Here is a 20,777-nt window from a genome sequence, read left to right as displayed (position 1 = left end):
GCTGTGCTATTTACCTGAAAGAGGAAAAATTAGGGTAAAGGCTCAAAGATAGAAAATAAATTTTTTATATATCTTGGTTTCAGATTTGATTTTAGACCATGTAAATTGTTTTCATGCTCACCAAAAAAATAAAAGATTTTAAAAAATCCCTGAAAACTGAAAATGAAATGAAACAAATGAACACAGCCAAGTATACAGTTGGTGGCTTAACCATAAGGAGAATAACTATCCTAAGAAATCTAAAACACTATCACTGCATTGTTACATTCCTTTTGGGATATATTCCAAAAACACAAACAACTGAAGAAAAAGAAAAACAAGTTTACAGTGCTTTCTAAGAATCATATGTTGGTGGCAGCATTGGTATTATTATTCTGAGAATGTTGGGCATCAATTGAGACTAAAACAAATACATTATTATGTGATATTTCGATTACTGTATCTGCCATTTCCTGAGAACCACTATTCTCAGCATGGAAAATGCAGATGTACATCTGGTCTCTGCAAATCTTTAAGCAAAGACCAGCTCAGAGAAAAGGATACTCTCGTATTCTGAACATAACCACAATGACATAGCTCTATTCCAGAGAGAGATAACCATTTATAGAAACAAGTAAATCTATGATGTAGAAAAAGAACATCATAGAAAACTTTATGATCATGTCATATGAGTTTAAATCTACATATTAAGGTACAACTTTTACAAAATTTTACAAAAAATTTTTAATAATAAAAAATTCTGTGCCAGAGGTTAAAGCATTGAACACTTCTGATCCTGGTTTCAACCCAGCACTGCATATGGTCCCATGATCACACCTGCCCCCTAAGCACAGATCCAGAAGTAAGCCATAAGCACCACCAAATGTGGTCAAAAACCAAAAATAAATGAACAGATGGTAAATAAATTAAAAATATGAATTGGTCATAAGTAACAGATACTACAGAGCCAAAATATTCTAACAATGGTAAGTAAAAGGGAGAGATAATAATTTAGGAAGGTTTTTCTTCAAAGCACTGCACTATAGCACTGTCCTCCCATTGTTCATCAATTTGTTCAAGCAAGCCCAGTAACGTCTCATTGTGAGACTTGTTGTTACTGTGTTTGGCATACTGAATACATCACGGGTAGCTTGCCAGGCATCGCTGTGAGAGCGAGATACTCTCGGTAGCTTGCCGGGCTCTCTGAGAGGGGTGGAGGAATCGAACCTTGCTTGGCCAGGCTGGCTGTGCGCAAGGCAAATGCCCTACCCACTGTGCTATCGCTCCAGTCTATAAATTCAAAAATAGAAAATAAAACATTTGAACAATATCATTCTGTAACTATTAATCAATGGAGGAATCCAAGCACTCAACAGCAGCAGCAACCCACAAAACGAAAGACAATAAGGGGACTGCAGAGTAACAGACTGGGTTTGCTTTCATGCATCTGACACACAACTAGGAGTGACCCTTGAATGGAGAACCAGGAGAAAGGTGGTCACTGGAGCACTTCCTGGTATGGCCAAACCTCCTCTCAAACAAGAAAAGAGAAAAAGTCAACCAGGAATCCAGTCATTGTGCGCCTGCTGAAATAGTCACAAAGAACGTAATCTTGACAATAAATCTAAATCTGATAGATCAAGAGTGTATTTACAAGAAATAAACAAAAACACACAGTGGTAGAATAAGTCAGAGGGGAAATGTTACACAACTTAATAACCAGGTAACTTCAACAAATACATTTCAAGGAAGGAGGGGGAGAAGAAAACAAGGATAGGTAAGAAGAACGAAGAAGAAAGGATGGGGAGGGTCAAGAAGGACGGAGAAGAAGAATGGACTGAAGGAGAACAGGAAGAGAGAAAGACAGAATGAGGTAAATTGGGGAGAGCAAGAAAAGAGGTAGGGAAGAGAGAAAGAGAGTCTTAAAAACTTACAACCAACCAAGTTGCTTTAGCTTTGTTTTGATCCTGACTTTAACAAAACATTTTTTAAAGGCATGAAATTTGTGATGCAATTGGAAAACTTGATGGTATTGATGGGATTTTTACAATTAATACTTGTTAATATTTTAGGGGTAGTACTGACAATATAAACATGAGCTTTTAGCTTCTACTTCTAGAAATACGTTCTGAAGAGCTAACAAAAGATAATTCCAAAATTACATAGAAAAGAACATTGGGTGGGGCATGGAAAACTCTGGACTAGCTCTGAGTTGGTGAATACTGCAACTGGTCAAAATAACGTCTTGTTTAGGTTTCCATCATACCATTCCATTATTTTAACTTATTCCATTATTCCATTATTTTAACTTATGACTATATAAAATTTCACAAATAAACATATTTTTTAAATCTAAGAAGCAATTAGATAGCCCAGTGCCCTGAATTTGGTTTTAAAATATAATTTAATGAAAGAAACCAGGGATTCTGGAAGTAATCATTTCTGAGTATAGAATTTATCCCGTCTGAGTATAGAAAAGTACAAAGTAAGCCCTAGACACTTGTAATAGCAAAGAAGTGAAAGATGAAAAGGCATGAGACAATAAGAAGGGAACCAGCTTGAAGGGTTTCCATTGTTCACATGTGGGTGCTAGTTTAATATCTAAAAAATGATTATCATTTAGAAAATGTTGTATGAATAAAGGAACACACCACATCCCATAGTAATATTAAAAAAGAGGGTGGGGGCTATTTTATAGGAGATTGTCAATGTGAAAGGAATAATGGAATTAGACGCCTGTTTTAATTATATTTTAGGCAAGGATTACAAATGCATGGTAAAATCATCTAGATATTGATGAACAAAATTCATTCAGTTACTCTACTAGAGCACAAGTTTGAACTTAATTGCACAGATATGACCATCAATAATACCACTTCTGGGAATATACACGGGGGTGTAAGAACAGAGCAGAAATACCATCAACACTTCTATGTTCATTGAAGCATTATTCACAATAGCCAGAATCTAGAAACAACCTCACTGCCCAAGAACAGACAACTGGTTAAAGAAACTATGGTACATCTACACAGTGGAGTACTATGAAGCTGTTAGGAAAAATGAATTAATGGAATTCACTTATACATGGATGGACATGAAGAGTATCATACTGAGTGAAATGAGTCAAAAGAAGAAGTACAGCCATATAATTATTACACCCAGTTGTGGAATATAAAAAAACACACAGTATGAGACTAATACCCTAGGACAGTAGAAACAAGGGCCAAGAGAGTTGGTCTACAGTTAGAAGCCTGCCTCAAGTGATGGGGGAGAAGGCAGTTGGGATAGAGAAGGAACAACTATGACAATGATAGTTGGAAATGATCACTCTGTATAAGAACTGTGTGCTGAAATTAGGCAAAGAAACAAACATGATAACCTCTCAATACCTGTATAGCAAACCTTAATTCACAAAAGGAGAGAGAGAGAGAGAGAGAGAGAGAAAGAGAGAGAGAGACAGACAGACAGACAGACAGACAGACAGACAGACACAGAAGTCCTGAGGCAGGCTGGAGGCAGGCTGGAGTGACTGAGGCAGGCTGGAGGGAGGAGGGTGGTGGCGGGAGAATCACTGAGGACACTGGTGTTGGGAAATGTACTCGATACCATCAACACTTCTAAAACTCTACCATCAAAACTCTAATTTTTAAAATATTATCTTATATTCAAAGTTTTATATATAAATATTGCTTTGGTTTTCAATTTATTAAATATTCTGCCTTATATTTTGTATATCCTTATTAAAATCAAAAAGTATATCTGATAATACAACATACATACAGATTCATTACAGAAAAGTGAGTTTGTAAATTAACTATTATGTGAAAGTGATATAAAGGCTGTATGGTTGTTTTCTGTATTAGTCCTTCCCTTTCCCTATGGATTTGAACTTTTCAAAATACAAAACTAATGAAAAAACTCCATTCACAGTCAGTAACAACTGATCAGTGTTCTACGTACAGGTATTTGGGCATTGTTGCCATTGTTCTTCTGGATCTTATCCTTGGAATTTTCTTTCTGAGTGGCCGCTTGCTCCGCAAATGACACATTGAGGTTGATATCTGCTTCAGGGACAACAGTTTCTTCAGACACTGGTGGGATCGGCTCCTTTTTACCCAAAGCTAGGCTAGATTCCTGGTCTGGGGAGAAAAAAAAAACAGAAGTAATATTTCATACACTTTATTTCTGTTTTCACTTTAATGGGTCAATTAGATGAATGTATGAAAAGTTCTGTATGTTACAGGCAATGATGAATGGTGATTTTAATAGTAGTGTACACTCAAGGAACCCAGCGAATAGTGTAGAGTCAGTAGCAGAAGGAAGAGAAGAGAGTAGAAATCCACAGTTCAATTGTGATATTTTTCTTTGAGATCATATTTTTTAGATGAGAACTGATTCCAAAGCATTACCAGATGACGATGACCTCAAACTTTGAGAAACCCTCACAATAATAATTACACTTAACTGTGAACTTATTTCACCCTGAGGATTAAAAATGAAAAATAGAGGGGAATCAGTTTTAATATCTCGTAGAACTAGCTAGCTCTGTATCACATAATCTCCTCACAGAAGGACAAACCCTAAACTAAACGTTTCCACACCCCTGCATTTCCTTTCTGGAATGTTACCTAGTGCCATATTAAAACTTCCGAAACAAGGACCTATGCCAAAAAGTTATCAGCTTGAAGTCTGATCTGGAGGTACCTAGCACGGGAACCTAAAGGTGTGGTACCTGATTATATCAAAGACTATAAAAGTTCCAACAACTATCACCCTGGATAAATAACTGATATCTTTGATATCTTTACCCATTCCACGCCACATTTCTAGAGTCTCATAGATTTAACTTTTGTTGTGGTTTTTACTACTCCAGGTAAAAATAACATTTGAAAGTCTCTTTGGTGAAAACAATGGCATTAAACCTCAAAGAAAACATTTCTAAAGTTGACCGTTTGCTGCAGTATTGATTTTAACCAAATTCACATTAATTTGAAACGGCCTAGCGCCAATGACAGGAACACTTGTTTGCTCACTGCACACATTTAATTCACCAGCCACTCTAAATTGCAAAATAAACTACAAAAGACATTGACATATTTCTAGATTGAAAAAGTGATAGGAGGAAAAGTCAATTAAAATTTTAATGAATATATGTTATATATATTCATAGGTCGTGTGCCCATTTGATAGGCTCTGCACGGGGCGTGCCCAAGAATACGCCCACCCCAGGCTGGGCTGCTGTGAATGCCCATCATGGCCCTTCCCGTGACCCTTCTCTAGGCGCTGGCTTTCAGGGAAAGCAGTTTCCTCGGGATGCCTGAGAGCTCCAGGGTCCTGGTGGGAAAGAGTGCAAATATTGGGATTTTTGACTCCTGCCTTGTGACTCGCTGTCAGAGCACGGGTTGGTGATTTGCACTCTGCTCCGGTCAGAGCACGGATTGGTGATTTGCACTCTGCTCCTCATTTTGTACGGTTATTTATGGACTTCACGGGGAGGAAATAGCTTACGGTGAAAGCAGCCCACGCGTGACATTTTTAGAAAGAGCGAGGTGCTCGAGGGTCCAGCCATCTCAGGCAGTTGTGGCCTTGGACGCTGCCCAAGAAGGAAGACAGTGGGTTATTTAGGTCCTGTCCAAGACTGCGCAGGTTTCTCTGGATTCAGCCCCTCCACTCCAGGCTCACCCTCTCACCCTTGCTGAGTGTCAGACCTCGAGGAGAAGGGCGTTGGAGGGGAGGAAGTGCTCAGTTGTTACAGCATGCTTGACCTAGGAACACTTACTCAAGACCTGGTCCTGGCTCTGTGCTCAGGGATCACTTCTGGTGAGGTTTGGGAGGCCCTGTACACTGCTGGGGAGTGAGCCCAGGTTGGCCCTTTGCCAGAGGTACCTGGCTGCCTGCACTATCTCTCCAGCCCCAGACTGTGTCTTTTTTTTTTTCTTTTTGGGTCATACCCGGTGATGCTCAGGGGTTGCTCCTGGCTCTGCACTCAGATGGTGCATGGGGGACCGTATACAATGCCAGGGATTGAACCCAGGTTGGTCTCGTGCAAGGCAAATGCCCTCCCCGCTGGACTATCGCTCTGGTCCCCAAACTGAGTTTTTAAAGAGAGAACAGCGCTTCCAGGCAGCATACTGAGATTGGGTTATGGGCCCAGCTTCAGTAACATTTTGGCGACAATGTGAAAATTCCTAGGTTTGAGAAGAGAGTTCCTCATCATTTTGCAATGTTGGAAAAATCCACAGGAAATATTTTATTCATGATTTGACTCTTAACTATACAGAACTGAGTTTTCTGAAAATATCAACAAGGCCACCTGGTAGAAATAAAAACGTGAGCCATGGGGTTGGAGGGATAGCACAGCAGGGAGGGTGCTTGCCTTGCACGTAACTGACCCAAGTTCGTTCCTCAGCATCTCTTATGGTCCACGAGCACCACCAGGAGTTATTCCTGAGTGCAGAGTTAGGAGTAATCCCTGAGCATTGCTGGGCATGGTACCAAAAATTGAAAAAGAAAAAAGCATGAACCATTTAATCTAAATACATATTTTTTCTCATACCCACATTAAAGCGATAGTACAGCAGGTAGGGTGTTTACCTTACACGCGGCCAACCCGGCTTGGATTCCTCTGTCCCTCTCAGAGAGCCCGGCAAGCTACCAAGAGTATCCCGCCCCCACGGCAGAGCCTGGCAAGCTTACCATGGTGTATTCGATACACCAAAAATAGTAACAACAAGTCTCACAACAGGTACTGGTGCCCGCTCTAGCAAATCGATGAGCAATGGGAGGAAAGTGATACAGTGCTATGTATGGTATATATACATAGTATTAAAAGTACATTGCCTTCAGAAAAAGTGATTTTATTCATTAAAAAAAAACTAAGGTTGTTGTTATTTGGGGCCACACTCAGCAGTGCTCAGGGCTAATTACTGGCAGAACTCTGGGAATCATATGGAGTGTCTGGGATGGACCTTGAATCTGTTGTGTGAAAGGCAAACACCTTATCAGATGTACTATTTCTCTGGCCCCCAAAATACACCCTAAGTTTTAGAAATACAATTCTAATAACCCGGGTCACTCATTCATAAAGCTGGTGGGTTTTGTGAATTTATGCAGCCACACAGGACTCTGTACTTAGAAGGTCCCATGCTGGGTTAAACGTTTGCTGTTGCTGAACTGAAATTTGAATGAGAAGTGCTATAGTTTCCATTTGCATTGGGCCCTGCAAATTATCCTGCTGGTCCTTATAGCACCTCCTGGTGAATAAAGTAAATATTTGCCTATGTCAATGCTAAAAATAAGAATAAACTTAAAACTCCTTGATTTATTTTAGTAACTGATGGCAGTTGTGTCTTTCCAACATTTGGAGACTTTTTTTAAAAAATTAGAATAACTCAACATTTTCAGAATTTTTAAAATATTAACTCACATGTCAAAGCATAGTTTCAGCTTTATTTTCCCCAGAATATTGATTTCCTAGGAAACCACTCTAAGAGAAGAAAATGATTAACCAAGCCACACCCACATCCCACCATATAAGCTCATCCACCAGCCCTGCTCCAGAGAATCTTGAAAGATATCAGTTAGCTTCAAAAATGTCTCGGATAGAGCAGTCCTACCTTAGACCTGTGGAGCAATCTCGGAAGGGGGGCAGGTAAGTCCCTACCCTGCCAAAGACCCTGCAGCCACACTCACAACAGCTGCCAGGTGTCCAAAAATACTCTACCGCCTCATGACTGAGCTCCACAGGGATGCTAACCTGCTGACAATTTCAGGTATACTGGGTATTGGGGGCCTGAACCCCTGGGCCTTCTCAGATTTGGGGTGGAAGATCTCCCACCCAGCTCTGTACTTCAAAAAGTCCTGGCTTCTAGCACAAATGGTACGTGCAATGCTCTCAGTTTGGGTTCAATCCCAAGTACCAACTGATGTAAGCCCAAGCATCACCAAGCCTGGAGTACCTCTGGAAATAGTAGTCCCACAACAACAATAAAAAAGCTAAAAATTAAATGTGTTAAAGGAAAGAACTATCTTTCCAGAAATGAGTGTCCATAGGCACTTTTTAGGGGGAATGGGAGATAGAGTGAAGATTGAAATCTGGCTTCATACATGCACTGCAAAAAATTCTGCCACAAATCTACATATCTGAATCCAAGAATTTTAAAACTGTTTTCTTTTCTCCTTAACACTCCATCTCAGCGTTATAATGAATACCACCAAGTTCCTTATGCTGTTTAAAACTGAATAAAGAAATTATAATAGAAATTATAATAACATCAGAACATATTTTAGTAAGAACATACTTCAAAACATGACAAAATTAATGTATTTATACATTTATAAAACAAAAATTAATGCATTTATACATTATATAAAAAACTAAGAGTTCAAAAGATAAATAAAGAAAAGGCAGATATAACAAAAATAGCTTCCAGGAGTAATGGGGGTATTTCTATAAGAAAGAATTAGGTGGCCAATGAAAGTGTAATGAATCAATGATCTATTTTCAAGGGAAAAATTAACAGAAAATGCTAAGCAAACGTTTTAACTCTTAAACTTTTAATTCATAGATTAAAATATAATAATAATATAGGTTAAATATATAATAATATAGGTTCTTTCAATAATACATAATAATATAGGTTCTTTCAAACATTTTTCTTTTATTTTTAAGTGAGTAATAGCATTGAGTCACAAATCATTGATAACACTCCTTACAATTTTTGAAATATTTAAAATATAAATAGTTTTATTAAAAAGATCAATAAAATGTAAATGAAAATAAGAAAATATATAATAAGGTTTGTTTTTCAATTATTAGGTATTATAAACATGAATAGATTTCTAAGACATGTTTTCATTATTTAGAGTTGCATCATTTGATGAAAAGCTAAGATTAATACTTAGTAGATTATCATGGTCACTGTCCTCCCGTTGTTCATCGATTTGCTCGAGTGGGCCCAGTAACGTCTCCACTGTGACAATTGTTACTGTGTTTGGCATTTCGAATACTTCACGGGTAGCTTGCCAGGCTCTGCCGTGTGGGTGAGATACTCTCAGTAGCTTGCCGGGCTTGCCAAGAGGGGTGGAGGAATCGACTTAATAGATTAATTCATTAGAAATTTGACAAACTTTGCCATGTTAAAACTAGATAACTGAGGCTGACGCAATTGTGCACGCGGTAGGGCACTTGCCTTGCACATGGCAGACGGGTTTCAATTCCAGTCCCCCAAATTCTCCAGGAGTAATTCCTAAGCACAGAGTAAGCTCTAAGCACAGCCCCCAAACAAAACAAATTTTGATAACTTTTTCCATTTAGAAAAAAGGTCTTTGACTGAAACTGTATGAAAATCCAAGTGTGAGTAAAACATGTAAAATTGGTCCTATCATTCACACCTATGAATTTTTGCAAGCGCACACACACACACACACATACACACCCTCAAATTTTGAAATCCAAATAGTATTTTTCATGAATTTCATTCTGAACCTCTTTATGTTTGCATAACACTGGTTAATTCAGGAGCTAGTGAAAGAGCGTGGCATTGTTGAGAACAGGTGCAGCATCAGATACTCATTGACTTGGATGGCATTCTTACAGTCTAATTGGAGGCTCTATGCCCACTACATAGCATTCCAGCAAAAGCAGATGTAAAGCAGACATTAAGATTGTCATTTTTTTACTTGTCTGCTGCAAGCCACACTGGAATGTACTCATATAACAAATGTGTCTTCCAGAACTTCTGTTTATATTGCCTACATCACCATTTCTGGCGAGGAAATGAGAGGAAAACATCAAGAAAAAACAATGTTTCCCTCAGTAGTCAGTTAGCAATTGCCAGTCAATCTTTCCCAGAGTCCAAAGCATATTGACATTGGCACAAAAGGTTCATCTGTCTCTTTTGATGACCCAACTTTTTAGCAGAACAGGGTTGACTACTCCAGCATGTATGCCATTCAATATTTGCTAGAACACAGACTTGTGGAAACAGTCATTTCACTCCAGTATAAAATGTTTCACTAAAAATGTCCAAAGAATAGCAAAAAGTAAGTACTTTTATGTAAATATATAGATACACACATCTCCGTGTATGCACATACATATATCTGTATATGCACTAACATATGTATCTCTCTGTGTATACAGAGATATATACACACATATAGTTGGTACAAAAAGAAGTTCTGATAAAATTATGAAGGGAAATGTAGGGATACAGGATATTTTGAGTTTCCAAGATGTTCTACACAATCTTAAACTAACACCTGATTGGGGTCAGAACAATAGTACTGTGGAGAGGGCATTTGCCTTGCATGTGGCCAACCTGGGTTCAATTCTGGCATCCCATATGCTACCCCAAGCACCACCAGGAGCAATTCCTGAGAATTGCAGAATTCCTGCAGAGCCAGGAGTAACCCCTGAGTATCACAGGGTGTGGCCCAAAAGGAAAGAAAAAATACCTGATTTTTTAAAGGAAGGCTGAAAATATTTCCCACTATAGTTTATCTGATCTTCCTCTTCCACATAGTTCTCAATGAAAATAAAGTATTTATTAGAAGAATAAATGCTCCAGGTGCAGGTTTTAAGAACACACACAAGAGAAAGGAAAAGTCTCTTGAGTACAAATCAGCAGCCACAGACCATCTTTGTTACAGTTTGATAAATAATACCATATTAGTCATTATATATATTTTTAAATAGGGGCCGTTCCTGGTGCTGCTGCTCAAGGACCATCAGGGATTCACTCACAGTGCTCAGGGGTATAAGCAGTACTGAGCATCCCACTTAGACACTCACATATGCTAGTCATGCACTCTACTGCAGCAGACAGCATTTGGTTCCTCTGAGTGCAGTTCACTGGGGTGGCCCTAGCAAAGGTCGGGGGACCATGTGGTACTTGGGATCAAACTCAGGTTACCACATGGAGTAAAGAATGTGCCCCACCCCTTCAAACTATCTCTGTTGCCTGCAGATTTCATTTTTTAAGCTCAATTCTACAGTGGTAATTTATAATATTTTCCTTTTGGTATACAAATGAAATAGCTACAACTTCTTTCTTACTAATTACTAATACATTCTTAATATTTTTTTCATTCACATCTTGAATTTCAAATCCTTTTCTGAAATAATGAAGAAAAGGAAAAACATTTGAAAGTATGGTAATCAAAAAGCTAAAAAGTCTTTAATGCATTTTAAAATTATTTCTAAACTTTCTGAAAAGCTATAATAGATTTCTGAATAATTTATGATTTATGAAAAGGCCCCAAATTTACTGGCACTTCTCATAAGCCACATGATCATGGGAAAGTGGTTTCATGCATATGAACCTCAACTCTCTCATCTGCAAAATAGATTAATAACAATATAAATTTCACAGTCTTCTTTTAATATTAATAGCTATCATCCCTACTTAGGACTTAATATGTGGTAAATATTTTAGGAAAAAAACAATTGTGTATAGACACAGAACTGATAGAAACACACAAATGTTAAAAAGAAAATAAAAACCTATAAGCCTTTTGTAATTTTCCACTAGGACACTTGCATTTTTTAAGTTTACTTTTATATTCTAAATTTTATTTTACTCTATTGTTTAGGGGCTACAACTCAGCAGGGTTCAGGGCTCTTTCTGGCTCCATGCTCAGGGACCACTCCTAGCAGAGTGTGGGGGACCATCCCAGATGCAGAGATTGAACCTGTATCAGCCACATCTCAAGGCAAGTGCCTTAGCTCCTGTACTATCTCTTCAGTTCCTATATTAGCATTTTAATAAAATTTGTCCAGCAGATTTGAAGGTGAAGAGTTTAAAAGGTTGCATCTGTTTGCTATACTAATAAATGAGAAAATTCAAGAGAACAGGTCCAACATACCATCTTTTCCTTTGTATTTGTTTTCATTTGTTCTGTCTGACTGCAATTCAGTGCCATCTGGAGCCTAAAGATAGAAAACAAGTCATTTAGTCATCTCTAGCACACAACCATAGACAGTTTTGTAAATAATTCCAGTACTAACCTTTAGAGCACAAGAAATGCACTCGGAATTATAACAATCAGAAAAACATACTATAGTTGTAATCATCAAAATATATATGGATATGTATAAAAAGCCTTAAGTGCTCCTGCCATCAAGAATGCTGCTATTTAACTGAAGGAATAAAGAAAAACATCAAAAAGCTGGTCACATAGCCCAAAGAGTAGAAAAATAAAGTGTTTTATTCATATATAGAATACTCATACCAATAAAAAGAAATGATGTATTGATACATGCCACAAAATGAATGAACCCTTTAGACATTTTACTGTGGAACAGGAATCAGTCAAAAGGCCGCACATTATGTGAGACTATTTATATGAAATGTCCAGGAAAATCAGAGACAAACAAGTAGACTGATGATTGAGAGGGAAACCTGAGGAATGACTTGTATAATGGGTACAGGTTTTCTTTGGGGGGTGATGAAAATGTGCTAAAACTGATTGTGGCGATGATTACGAAACTGTGAATCTACTAAAAACCACTGAAGTGCAAACTCCAATGAGTGAATTAAATGGTAAGTGGATTACTAAGCCATGCTGTTACCAAAGAAAAGAAGGTTAACATGTAGACAATAACATAGAACAACAACTAATAATGAATGTGAAATGAATTAAAACTAAATTTCCAGTTAACAAGAGCTTGGATAAGAAAAAAGCTTTCCTCCCAAGGGGGTAGGGCAGTAACATGAAGAAACAGTTTATGGACACGGTAAAGCATGACTAGCATGCTCAGCAGTGAGTGTGGCAGGAAGCAATTCCTTCTCCAAAGTACTGCAGAAGGAATTCAGGGAGCAGGAAAAGGAGTCCAGATTGAGCATCTACAGAAATCTATTTTACTAAACTATTTTTTTTTTTTGCTTTTTGGGTCACACCCAGAGATGCACAGGGGTTAAACCTGGCTTTGCACTCAGGAATTACTCCTGGCAATGCTCAGGGGACCATATGGGATGCTGAGAATAGAACCAGGGTCGGCCTTGTACAAGGCAAATGCCAGACCTGCTGTATCATCACTCCAGCCCCAAGTAAACTATTCTTAAACGAATGGCTTTATGGGATGTCATCTTTATGCAAAAGAAAGAAGACTCTGGTGTACCATCAACTACCTGGCCAGCAAGGACTTCCTTCTCTATCCAAAATTTAAGAAAAGTCTAGAAAAACCCTACTGGATGTGCATTGAGCCCATTTAACCTAAAAAGAGCAGGAGTCAAGGGAATACTTCACTCCCCGGCAGACACAGCAACACCATCCTTTTAATCTCTGCCGCAAACCTACAGAAGGCTTGTCCCCCATGGCAAAATGAACACAGTGAGTGAGTCTAATCTTACATGGAAACACATTTGGAGCATGTGCTTCAACTATTTACCTTGGCAATTGAAAATGACAGTGCAGATGGTATTAATTTCTGTATTATACTTCCTTGTGTCAGCAAGGGCTTCATGAAGAAGCCTTTAAAATGGGAACGCTGCATATCTACTTATTTGAAAACAGAACAGCTTCAAATTAGGATGGCTGGCTCATATTTGCTTGAGACATGGGTATATAACTATATCTATATACTTTTTTAATGGTACATTTTCCCCCAAATATTAGATACCCTGGTTTACAAAACTGCTGATGGTAGGATTTCATGCATAACACAAGGCAGCAACACTCTTCACTTCCAGCCATGCTGTCCCAGTGCATCCCTGTGCCAACCTTCCTCCAGAGACAAGTTTTCCATTTCTATTGTCTTTGGGCATTCACTATTCCTCTACTAAATTATTTTATTTCCCACATATGAAAGAGATCATTCAGCTTGCCCCCCCCCCCCCGCCCACTCTGACTAACTTCACTTAGCATAATACTCTCCAGATCCACCCAAGTTGCAACAAATTGCATGATTTCATATTTTTACACAGTGGAATTGCATTCCATTGTGCATATGCACCATGGTTTCTTTAGCCAGTCATCTGTTCTTGGACACTTGGGTTGTTCCCAGGATTCGGCTATTATGAATGGTATTGCAATAAATATAAGCATTATATAAAGGCATTGGGTAGAATATACTTCTAATGTGTGATAGTATTTTAATTAAATGTAAACAGCATAATTAAGTCAATTTATCACTTTATTTTATTAGGTTTAAGGGACATACCTAGAGGGCCTTGGGGCAACTGTTGGCACCCTGCACAAAAGTGACCCCTGGCAATGCTTGGAGGGGAGGGGCTTATGTGAATAGAGGAAATGAATCATGTTTCAACTACATGTAAGAAATGCCTTAGCCTCTGTACTATCTCTCTGGCTACACATTTTAATTTACTTGCAATATTTTCCTCTTAATGACTCCATCAGATGATCCAATTCACCAGTTACCTAGGATACAAACCATGTGGTTTAAACATTACCAGAAATTTGCTGAAAAATGCTATTTCTACAACCACGTAGTAAGATCCTTTTGGAGGCTGGCAGTAATTCCTCGGTGAATATTTTGCTGAGCTCTGTGCTGCTCCCTCCTCCCTCTTACTTCCTCTTAACTCCCTTAGGAAGGGTTTCTTAATTGGGAAGGAAATGTCATAGTACTATATTTCCTTACCACTGATTTTTGTGCAGCTGGAAACCTAGCCCAGTTATTCAACTCCAGTGCAAATAACCACGGAGTGGTTAGTAAACCTTTAATTTGTCCAGAGGAATTCATAATCCCGAAAACTGACAGAATTTTACCCGCAATTGACCATGCAAAAAGAATGAAAATTTGCAACTATGTGGGGTTTCTAGGGGAGATGTCAGATCCACAAAAATCAAATGATAAACATTACCTGAACTAAAAATTCTCATTCCTTCTTTTCTTTTAAGGAATCTTAAGAAACCATTATTAGTGTATCTTTGTGGCATAATAGAATCTTCAGTTTACGTTACTTAACATCAAAATCACATGTAGAAATCCAAATATAGCAGAACACAGAGTGGTTAAAAGCATAAACTTGGATCAAATTTGGGTTTATTATCATAGGACAGACAGCAAGTTACCAAAGTCTGTAAGCCTTGATCTAGAATGGAAGTGATAACATTTCACTTATAGGAGAGTTTTGAGGATTAAACAGGAAGAAGCAAAGAAACTAGTTAGCACTAGTGCTAGATAACGATGAAAGGAATGGTTAATGTGGTAACAATCCTAATCACTGTAAGCATAGTTCAAGATTCTTTCATTTGTTCTCTGGGTCTACTAGGCTAATGCTAGTTGTTAGTCAATGACAGATCAGACTGCAAATCAACTTTGAGCCAAGAACACTTTTATTTATTATTATTATTATTATTATTACTATTACTATTTTAGTAGCAAGATTATCTTGACAAACAGAGGAATTAATATTTTGTGCAAGATCTTATGACTTCATGGGCAGTCAAGAGCCCAGCTATTTTGAGTAGCACTTTTCTGAGATCATAGTGTTTATTGCTTTATGCCAATCCTTCCTTGATGCCCATTCACCAGGCCCACAATCACTAGCAAAATTCCAACAGTTCCCACTAATGCATTAATCATCTTGACAAATATTTGCTCAAATCTAGGCACCATGCTATGCACAAAGCACAGTAGGAAAATTATTTCAGGTTCATGGCTGCTTCTCTGTAATTCAGTTGTAATTCGCTCCCTTATATTCTACATCCACAAATCCCCCAATGAATTTATGGCAAAGCAACTATAAGAGTTCATAGCTAAGGAGAAAACCCCTCCCCTCTACTTTTCTATATTTAAAAAAGGACATCGTATCATCTGGAAGGTCAAAGTCATTTCTAATGTGCGAAGGACACGTAATGCAAGAATTATCATACTAAACCTTTAATTTTCTGCCCCATCAGTAGAACTTCTCAAGATAAGTATCAAGTCCTACTTGACCTTGGCCAGCATGGGGCTCTAATACCCGACATATAGTAAGCGCTCATTAAGGTTTTTAATGATCTGAATTAAACTGACTGAGTCCAGTTAAATCTAGCCAATTATTCCTTTACTTAAACATGAAGAAAATTTTAAAAACACTTACTTTTTCTGTTGACTCTCGCTGTTGAGCAAATATGTCTCTGACATCAGGAATCTGGTGCTGCTTGTTTTTTTTCCTCAAGGTCTGGGAGACTGTTTCTACTCGTTTCTGCACAGCGGCTGCCTGGGTCCGAGTCAATGTGGCTAAAAACACCATACTATCTTGGGAGTCTCCAGCTGACTCGCCGAAGAGATTGTACAAACCTGCCTCCTTGAGCCACTCTTCTTCCAGTTCTCCCTCTAAGACAGTCAGGAAAAATAGCATGTAAGTCACAAACTTTGAGAACTTCCACACTTGTTTTAGCTGTTTAAAAATCCTTACTCTTGTATCGCAACCAAACCACAGTGCGTAGAGTCATTATCAGAAACTTGGACAGCTGCCATAAACTCCAGCCACAAAGATATCAAATTTTAGATCCATTTCATATATACTCAATTAAAAACTTTAAATGACTTCACATGTAATTAACCTCTGTAACTTCCCTGCAGATTAACTAGGGAAAGATAATACTGTTCCCTTTTCAGAGATGAGCAAGCAATGAAAAGATAACTTACTTCCATCAAGTTACAGAAGGAAGTCAATTTTGGAGCTAGTCATTCAAGTCCTGTCTCTTGGCATGAATTCAGTGCTACCCCAGCATGCAACACTAACTGAGGGAAGCCTGGTTTCCTCTGTTCACTGAAGCTGACATGGAAGGTGGCATAGAAGTAAAGAACATCTGGATATCAGGAACCGATCAAGTTCGAATTAATTTTTTATTCCCCCTAGTCAGCACATCAATTTCATTTTCCCCTACAAATTAAAACAATGTTCCTCCAAAAAAGTTTATTAGAAACTTAAAGGATCGTATTAATAAAAACTCTAAAAGCAGTAAACAGTAAAGCAAATAGGGCATAAAATCCAAAGAAAAATACAAGGGGGAAGAGAAACAGAATAAAAGTAAACTAGGATAACTTTATTTCAAGCACTAACTTTAAAGATGAAAAGCACTAACTTTAAAGATGAAAACGAGAGACATTTGACTTGTGATGCAAAAGATCTGTGTTCATATGCCCTTTCTGCGCCTGGGAAAGCCAAGTCACTTCGGACAAGTCACTTGTCTCAAGCCAATTCTTTGTTCATCTGTACTAAAGCACAGCTGTTATCCTGGCATCATCATGACTAAATGAGAATGTTACATGGGAAGAGAACACTGCAGAGCACAATTATAGCTTAAATCATTTGATGGATGACTGATGGTCTCACTTATCTATGCTTCTGCACTGCATAAACTCCTAAACTGTAGAAATCAAGACTTCATAACCTTGGCTTCAAGAAACATAATGTAATTCTGGCATTCTTCATGCCAGACAACAAAACCTGTTTACAGATATGGTCAATCATTATTACTCAAGCTGCTGAGGCTCAGAGGAGGTGTGTAAAACCAAATTGCCAGAATAAAAGTTGATCATTGGTACAATAAGGAAAGTAAACAAGATTATAACAGAGAATCACTTTTCTCCATTTAAAAGGTGAAACAAAACAATTTACAGTCAAAGAAAAGAAAGGGTTATGTAAAAGCATCCCCAATTCTTCTTAATAGTCACATTATGAACACTAATTTGTGCATTCATTCCCATCTTGGGGAATTATAAAATCATTGAAATATGTACTTATGTGTGAGACTTAAATGTTTATAGGCTGTTTTCTCCTTATTCAGCAGACTATAGGTATACTGCTTATATCCTAAGACACTAAGATAAAACAAGTTAGAAGGCACTGCAATGATCACAAATAAGTTTGGCTGAAGAAGTAATGTTTCAGAAAGAATAAGAGTAAAGTAGAAGAGAAGCCAAACCAAAACAAATAAGTTTTTTATTACGAAACAAGCCAAAGGTCTATATTTAAGGTGTTGTTGGTAATTTCAAACAACAGAGCTAAAGAAAAATATTATTTGCATAGATTTGACTGCTTTAAAAACTCAGACCTGGACTGGAGAGGTATCATGTGGATTTAGGCACTTGGGACAACTCTGCCTCTATCCCAGTACCACACTGTACTGCACAATGCACTGCAGCATTGTCCTCCCATTGTTCATTGATTTGCTCGAGTGGGCACCAGTAATGTCTCCATTGTGAGACTTGTTACTGTTTTTGGCATGTCAAATATGCCACGGGGAGCTTGCCAGGCTCTGCCGTGAGAGTGGGATGATCTAGGTAGCTTGCCGGGCTCTTCGAGAGGGATGGAGGAATCGAACCAATGTTGGCTGTGTGCGGCTGCATGCAAGGCAAACGCCCTACCTGCTGTGCCATCTCTCCTACAACTACATACAGTAAGTCCCCCAAACCCGGCCAGGAGTAAGCCCTAAACATATCCAGGTAAAACAACTTTATCTTAAATCTTTTAGTTAATAATTCTTGAGAATATGAACATTATTTGAAGAATTGCAGACCAGTGACTATACATCTCAGTTTTGGGCCTTTATAGCATCTTTATACATGAAAGATATATTTAAATATTTATGGATGATACAGGCATAGGAAGATAACTAACATAGTAGATACCAGAACTGGGCAGCAAAATTTTGGTGTTTGAGTTTAAAAGATTTGAAAAAAACATGAAGTTCTAAAGGGGAAAACTAAAATTGTGCATATTTCTCCAAGAATATCAAGTATAGTTAGTAGTGGGTACTATATTTGCTAGACAAAATAGAGGGAGAAAGTTGCTGAAATGCAGATAGGAAAAATAGCTGTTCAGAAACTTGAGAGAAATTATGGTACACATATAAGAAAGAAGTAAATACAGAAGTAAAAATGCTAATGCCACTTTTTACTGTTTAAATCTACTCTTAAATAAGCTGGCTATACATGTGGCATTCTATTCAATCGAGCACTATACTTTGAAAAATGAATGACCTGAATTAGGATAGATTCGAAAGCAATCCATGAGGACTGGTTCAGTAAATCTTGTTTTTCTTCTAGAAAAAAAAACTTCATTAGGAATCAGATAAGTACACACAACTATTCGAAGGGTTGTTGTTAAAAACAGAATAGGGGCCAGAGAGATAGAACATGGGTTAAGAAACTTGCATTGCACCTGGCCAACCTCAGATCAATCGCTGGCACCTCATGTGGACCCTTCAAGCACAGCCAGGTGTGATCCCTGAACACTGCCAGGTGTAGCCTATAACCTACCTACCCCAATAAGAAAATATAGAATAGACGTATCTTTCCAAAGGGCAGAACTATCGCAGAAAATCAAAGGTCACAGAATACCACACTGTCCACCAATAAAGCAGATCAAGTTAGACTGACCAATAGAAAAATAGCATCATTGCAAAACAGTGAACTTTCTATCCTCATCTATAGCAGTAAAGGTAAAGGCCCTCCCGTTGATCGTCAATTTGCTCGAGCGGGCCCAGTAACGTCTCCATTGGAGACTTTGTTGTTACTGTGTCTGGCATATCGAGTACTCTCGGTAGCTTGCCGGGCTCTCCGAGAGGGGCAGAGGAATCGAACTCAGGTAGGCCATGTTGGCGCTTGTAAGGCGAACGCCCTACCCGCTGTGCTATCGCTCCAGCAGTAGAGACCAAATAACCATGTTGCTAGGATTCCACAAAAGGAATTTAAAGAGATGTTAAATGATTTTGAAAATCAAGTTTAACCATAAGAGCCTAAACTAGCTTAGCCAACAAGATTTTAGCCATACAGCAAGACTAAGTAAACTTAATCACACCGCTTAAATTTGGCAGCTGCATTCATCAATCTGCACAAACAAGCAAATTTCAAACTGAAAGGCTCCTAAACCTTTTTTTTTTTGGCTGCCCTATCTTAATCCCTATACAGTAACTTTGTATGATAATGCCATAATTTTAAAACTATACTATAGCTATTGTTATATAAACTGTAGTAATAAACATAACTATTTCTTTAGCTCCATTTATTAAAGTTTCATTTAGTTAGTTATTACCATCAGGCTCCTTGACAACCACCTCTTCTTGATTTTGTCTGTTCTCATTAGATTGTTTGATATTTTCTACTTCAGTCCAATAGTCCTCCATGTACATGTCATTCAAGAAATCCTGGGATGCAGATTGATTAAATGGAGTTCTTCCTGTAATTTTGGTGAGTTCCTGGTTCACAGAATACTGGCCATATCTGCAACTAAAAATTCAAAAGAAAATATTGCTTATTTTAATACATGATTTAAGTAGTATAATTTCTGGAATTTGACACTGAGCTGGACAGTTTGGAAATCTCAAATACCAAAGCAACATAAAATTATATCTGCTTATATATAACATATAGTAATATATTATATAATGAATGTTATATAAGTATATAATATGAATTATCTTTATCAAAAATTATGGTGAAGAAAATTATCTAGTCAATAAATTTTTATTTTACTTGAATTGTTTTGATTCCCATAAATTTGAAACTTCTTAGAAAACAAAAGATTAAATCTCAATTACATGCTATAAACTAATTCAACTGGGATTGAGTTTTATGTAAAAGCTTGTATTTATCACGTATTTTATAAACCAAATTCAGTCAATGCTTCTGTGAAAATCTTCAATAAATATTGAATAATTAAACATATGCAATACATATGTTACTGTTTGAATTTTCATTTCATTTTTGAAACAAAAACATAAATAGAAAGATAACATACTAAATTCACTCTTACACTCTATTATTGACAGTCACTTAAAATTGCTACCTATAATGTACTTATAACTTGTATGCATTTTTTTTTTTTTTGCTTTTTGGA

At 37.7% G+C, this 20,777-nt stretch overlaps 1 protein-coding gene across 2 annotated transcripts in view; it reads right to left on the bottom strand.

The window, feature by feature from the left end:
* ARHGAP18 (Rho GTPase activating protein 18) overlaps positions 1–20,777 on the bottom strand; it is a 223,219-nt gene that overhangs the window by 57,240 nt on the left and 145,202 nt on the right. For both annotated transcript variants that reach the window (XM_056126016.1, XM_056126015.1), the window contains exons 2-5: positions 19,974–20,167; positions 16,029–16,264; positions 11,848–11,911; positions 3,940–4,118 (exon numbers count right to left, since the gene is read on the bottom strand). In XM_056126016.1, the coding sequence (XP_055981991.1) occupies positions 3,940–4,118; positions 11,848–11,911; positions 16,029–16,264; positions 19,974–20,167 (673 nt within the window). The remainder of the gene's footprint in view (positions 1–3,939; positions 4,119–11,847; positions 11,912–16,028; positions 16,265–19,973; positions 20,168–20,777) is intronic.

Source organism: Sorex fumeus, unplaced genomic scaffold (assembly GCF_029834395.1).
Source record: "Sorex fumeus unplaced genomic scaffold, SorFum_2.1 ptg000061l, whole genome shotgun sequence".
In the NCBI taxonomy this organism is placed as follows: Eukaryota; Metazoa; Chordata; class Mammalia; order Eulipotyphla; family Soricidae; genus Sorex; species Sorex fumeus.
Note: the sequence above shows the minus strand (reverse complement) of the source record. Positions and strands in the feature narration are given on the sequence as shown.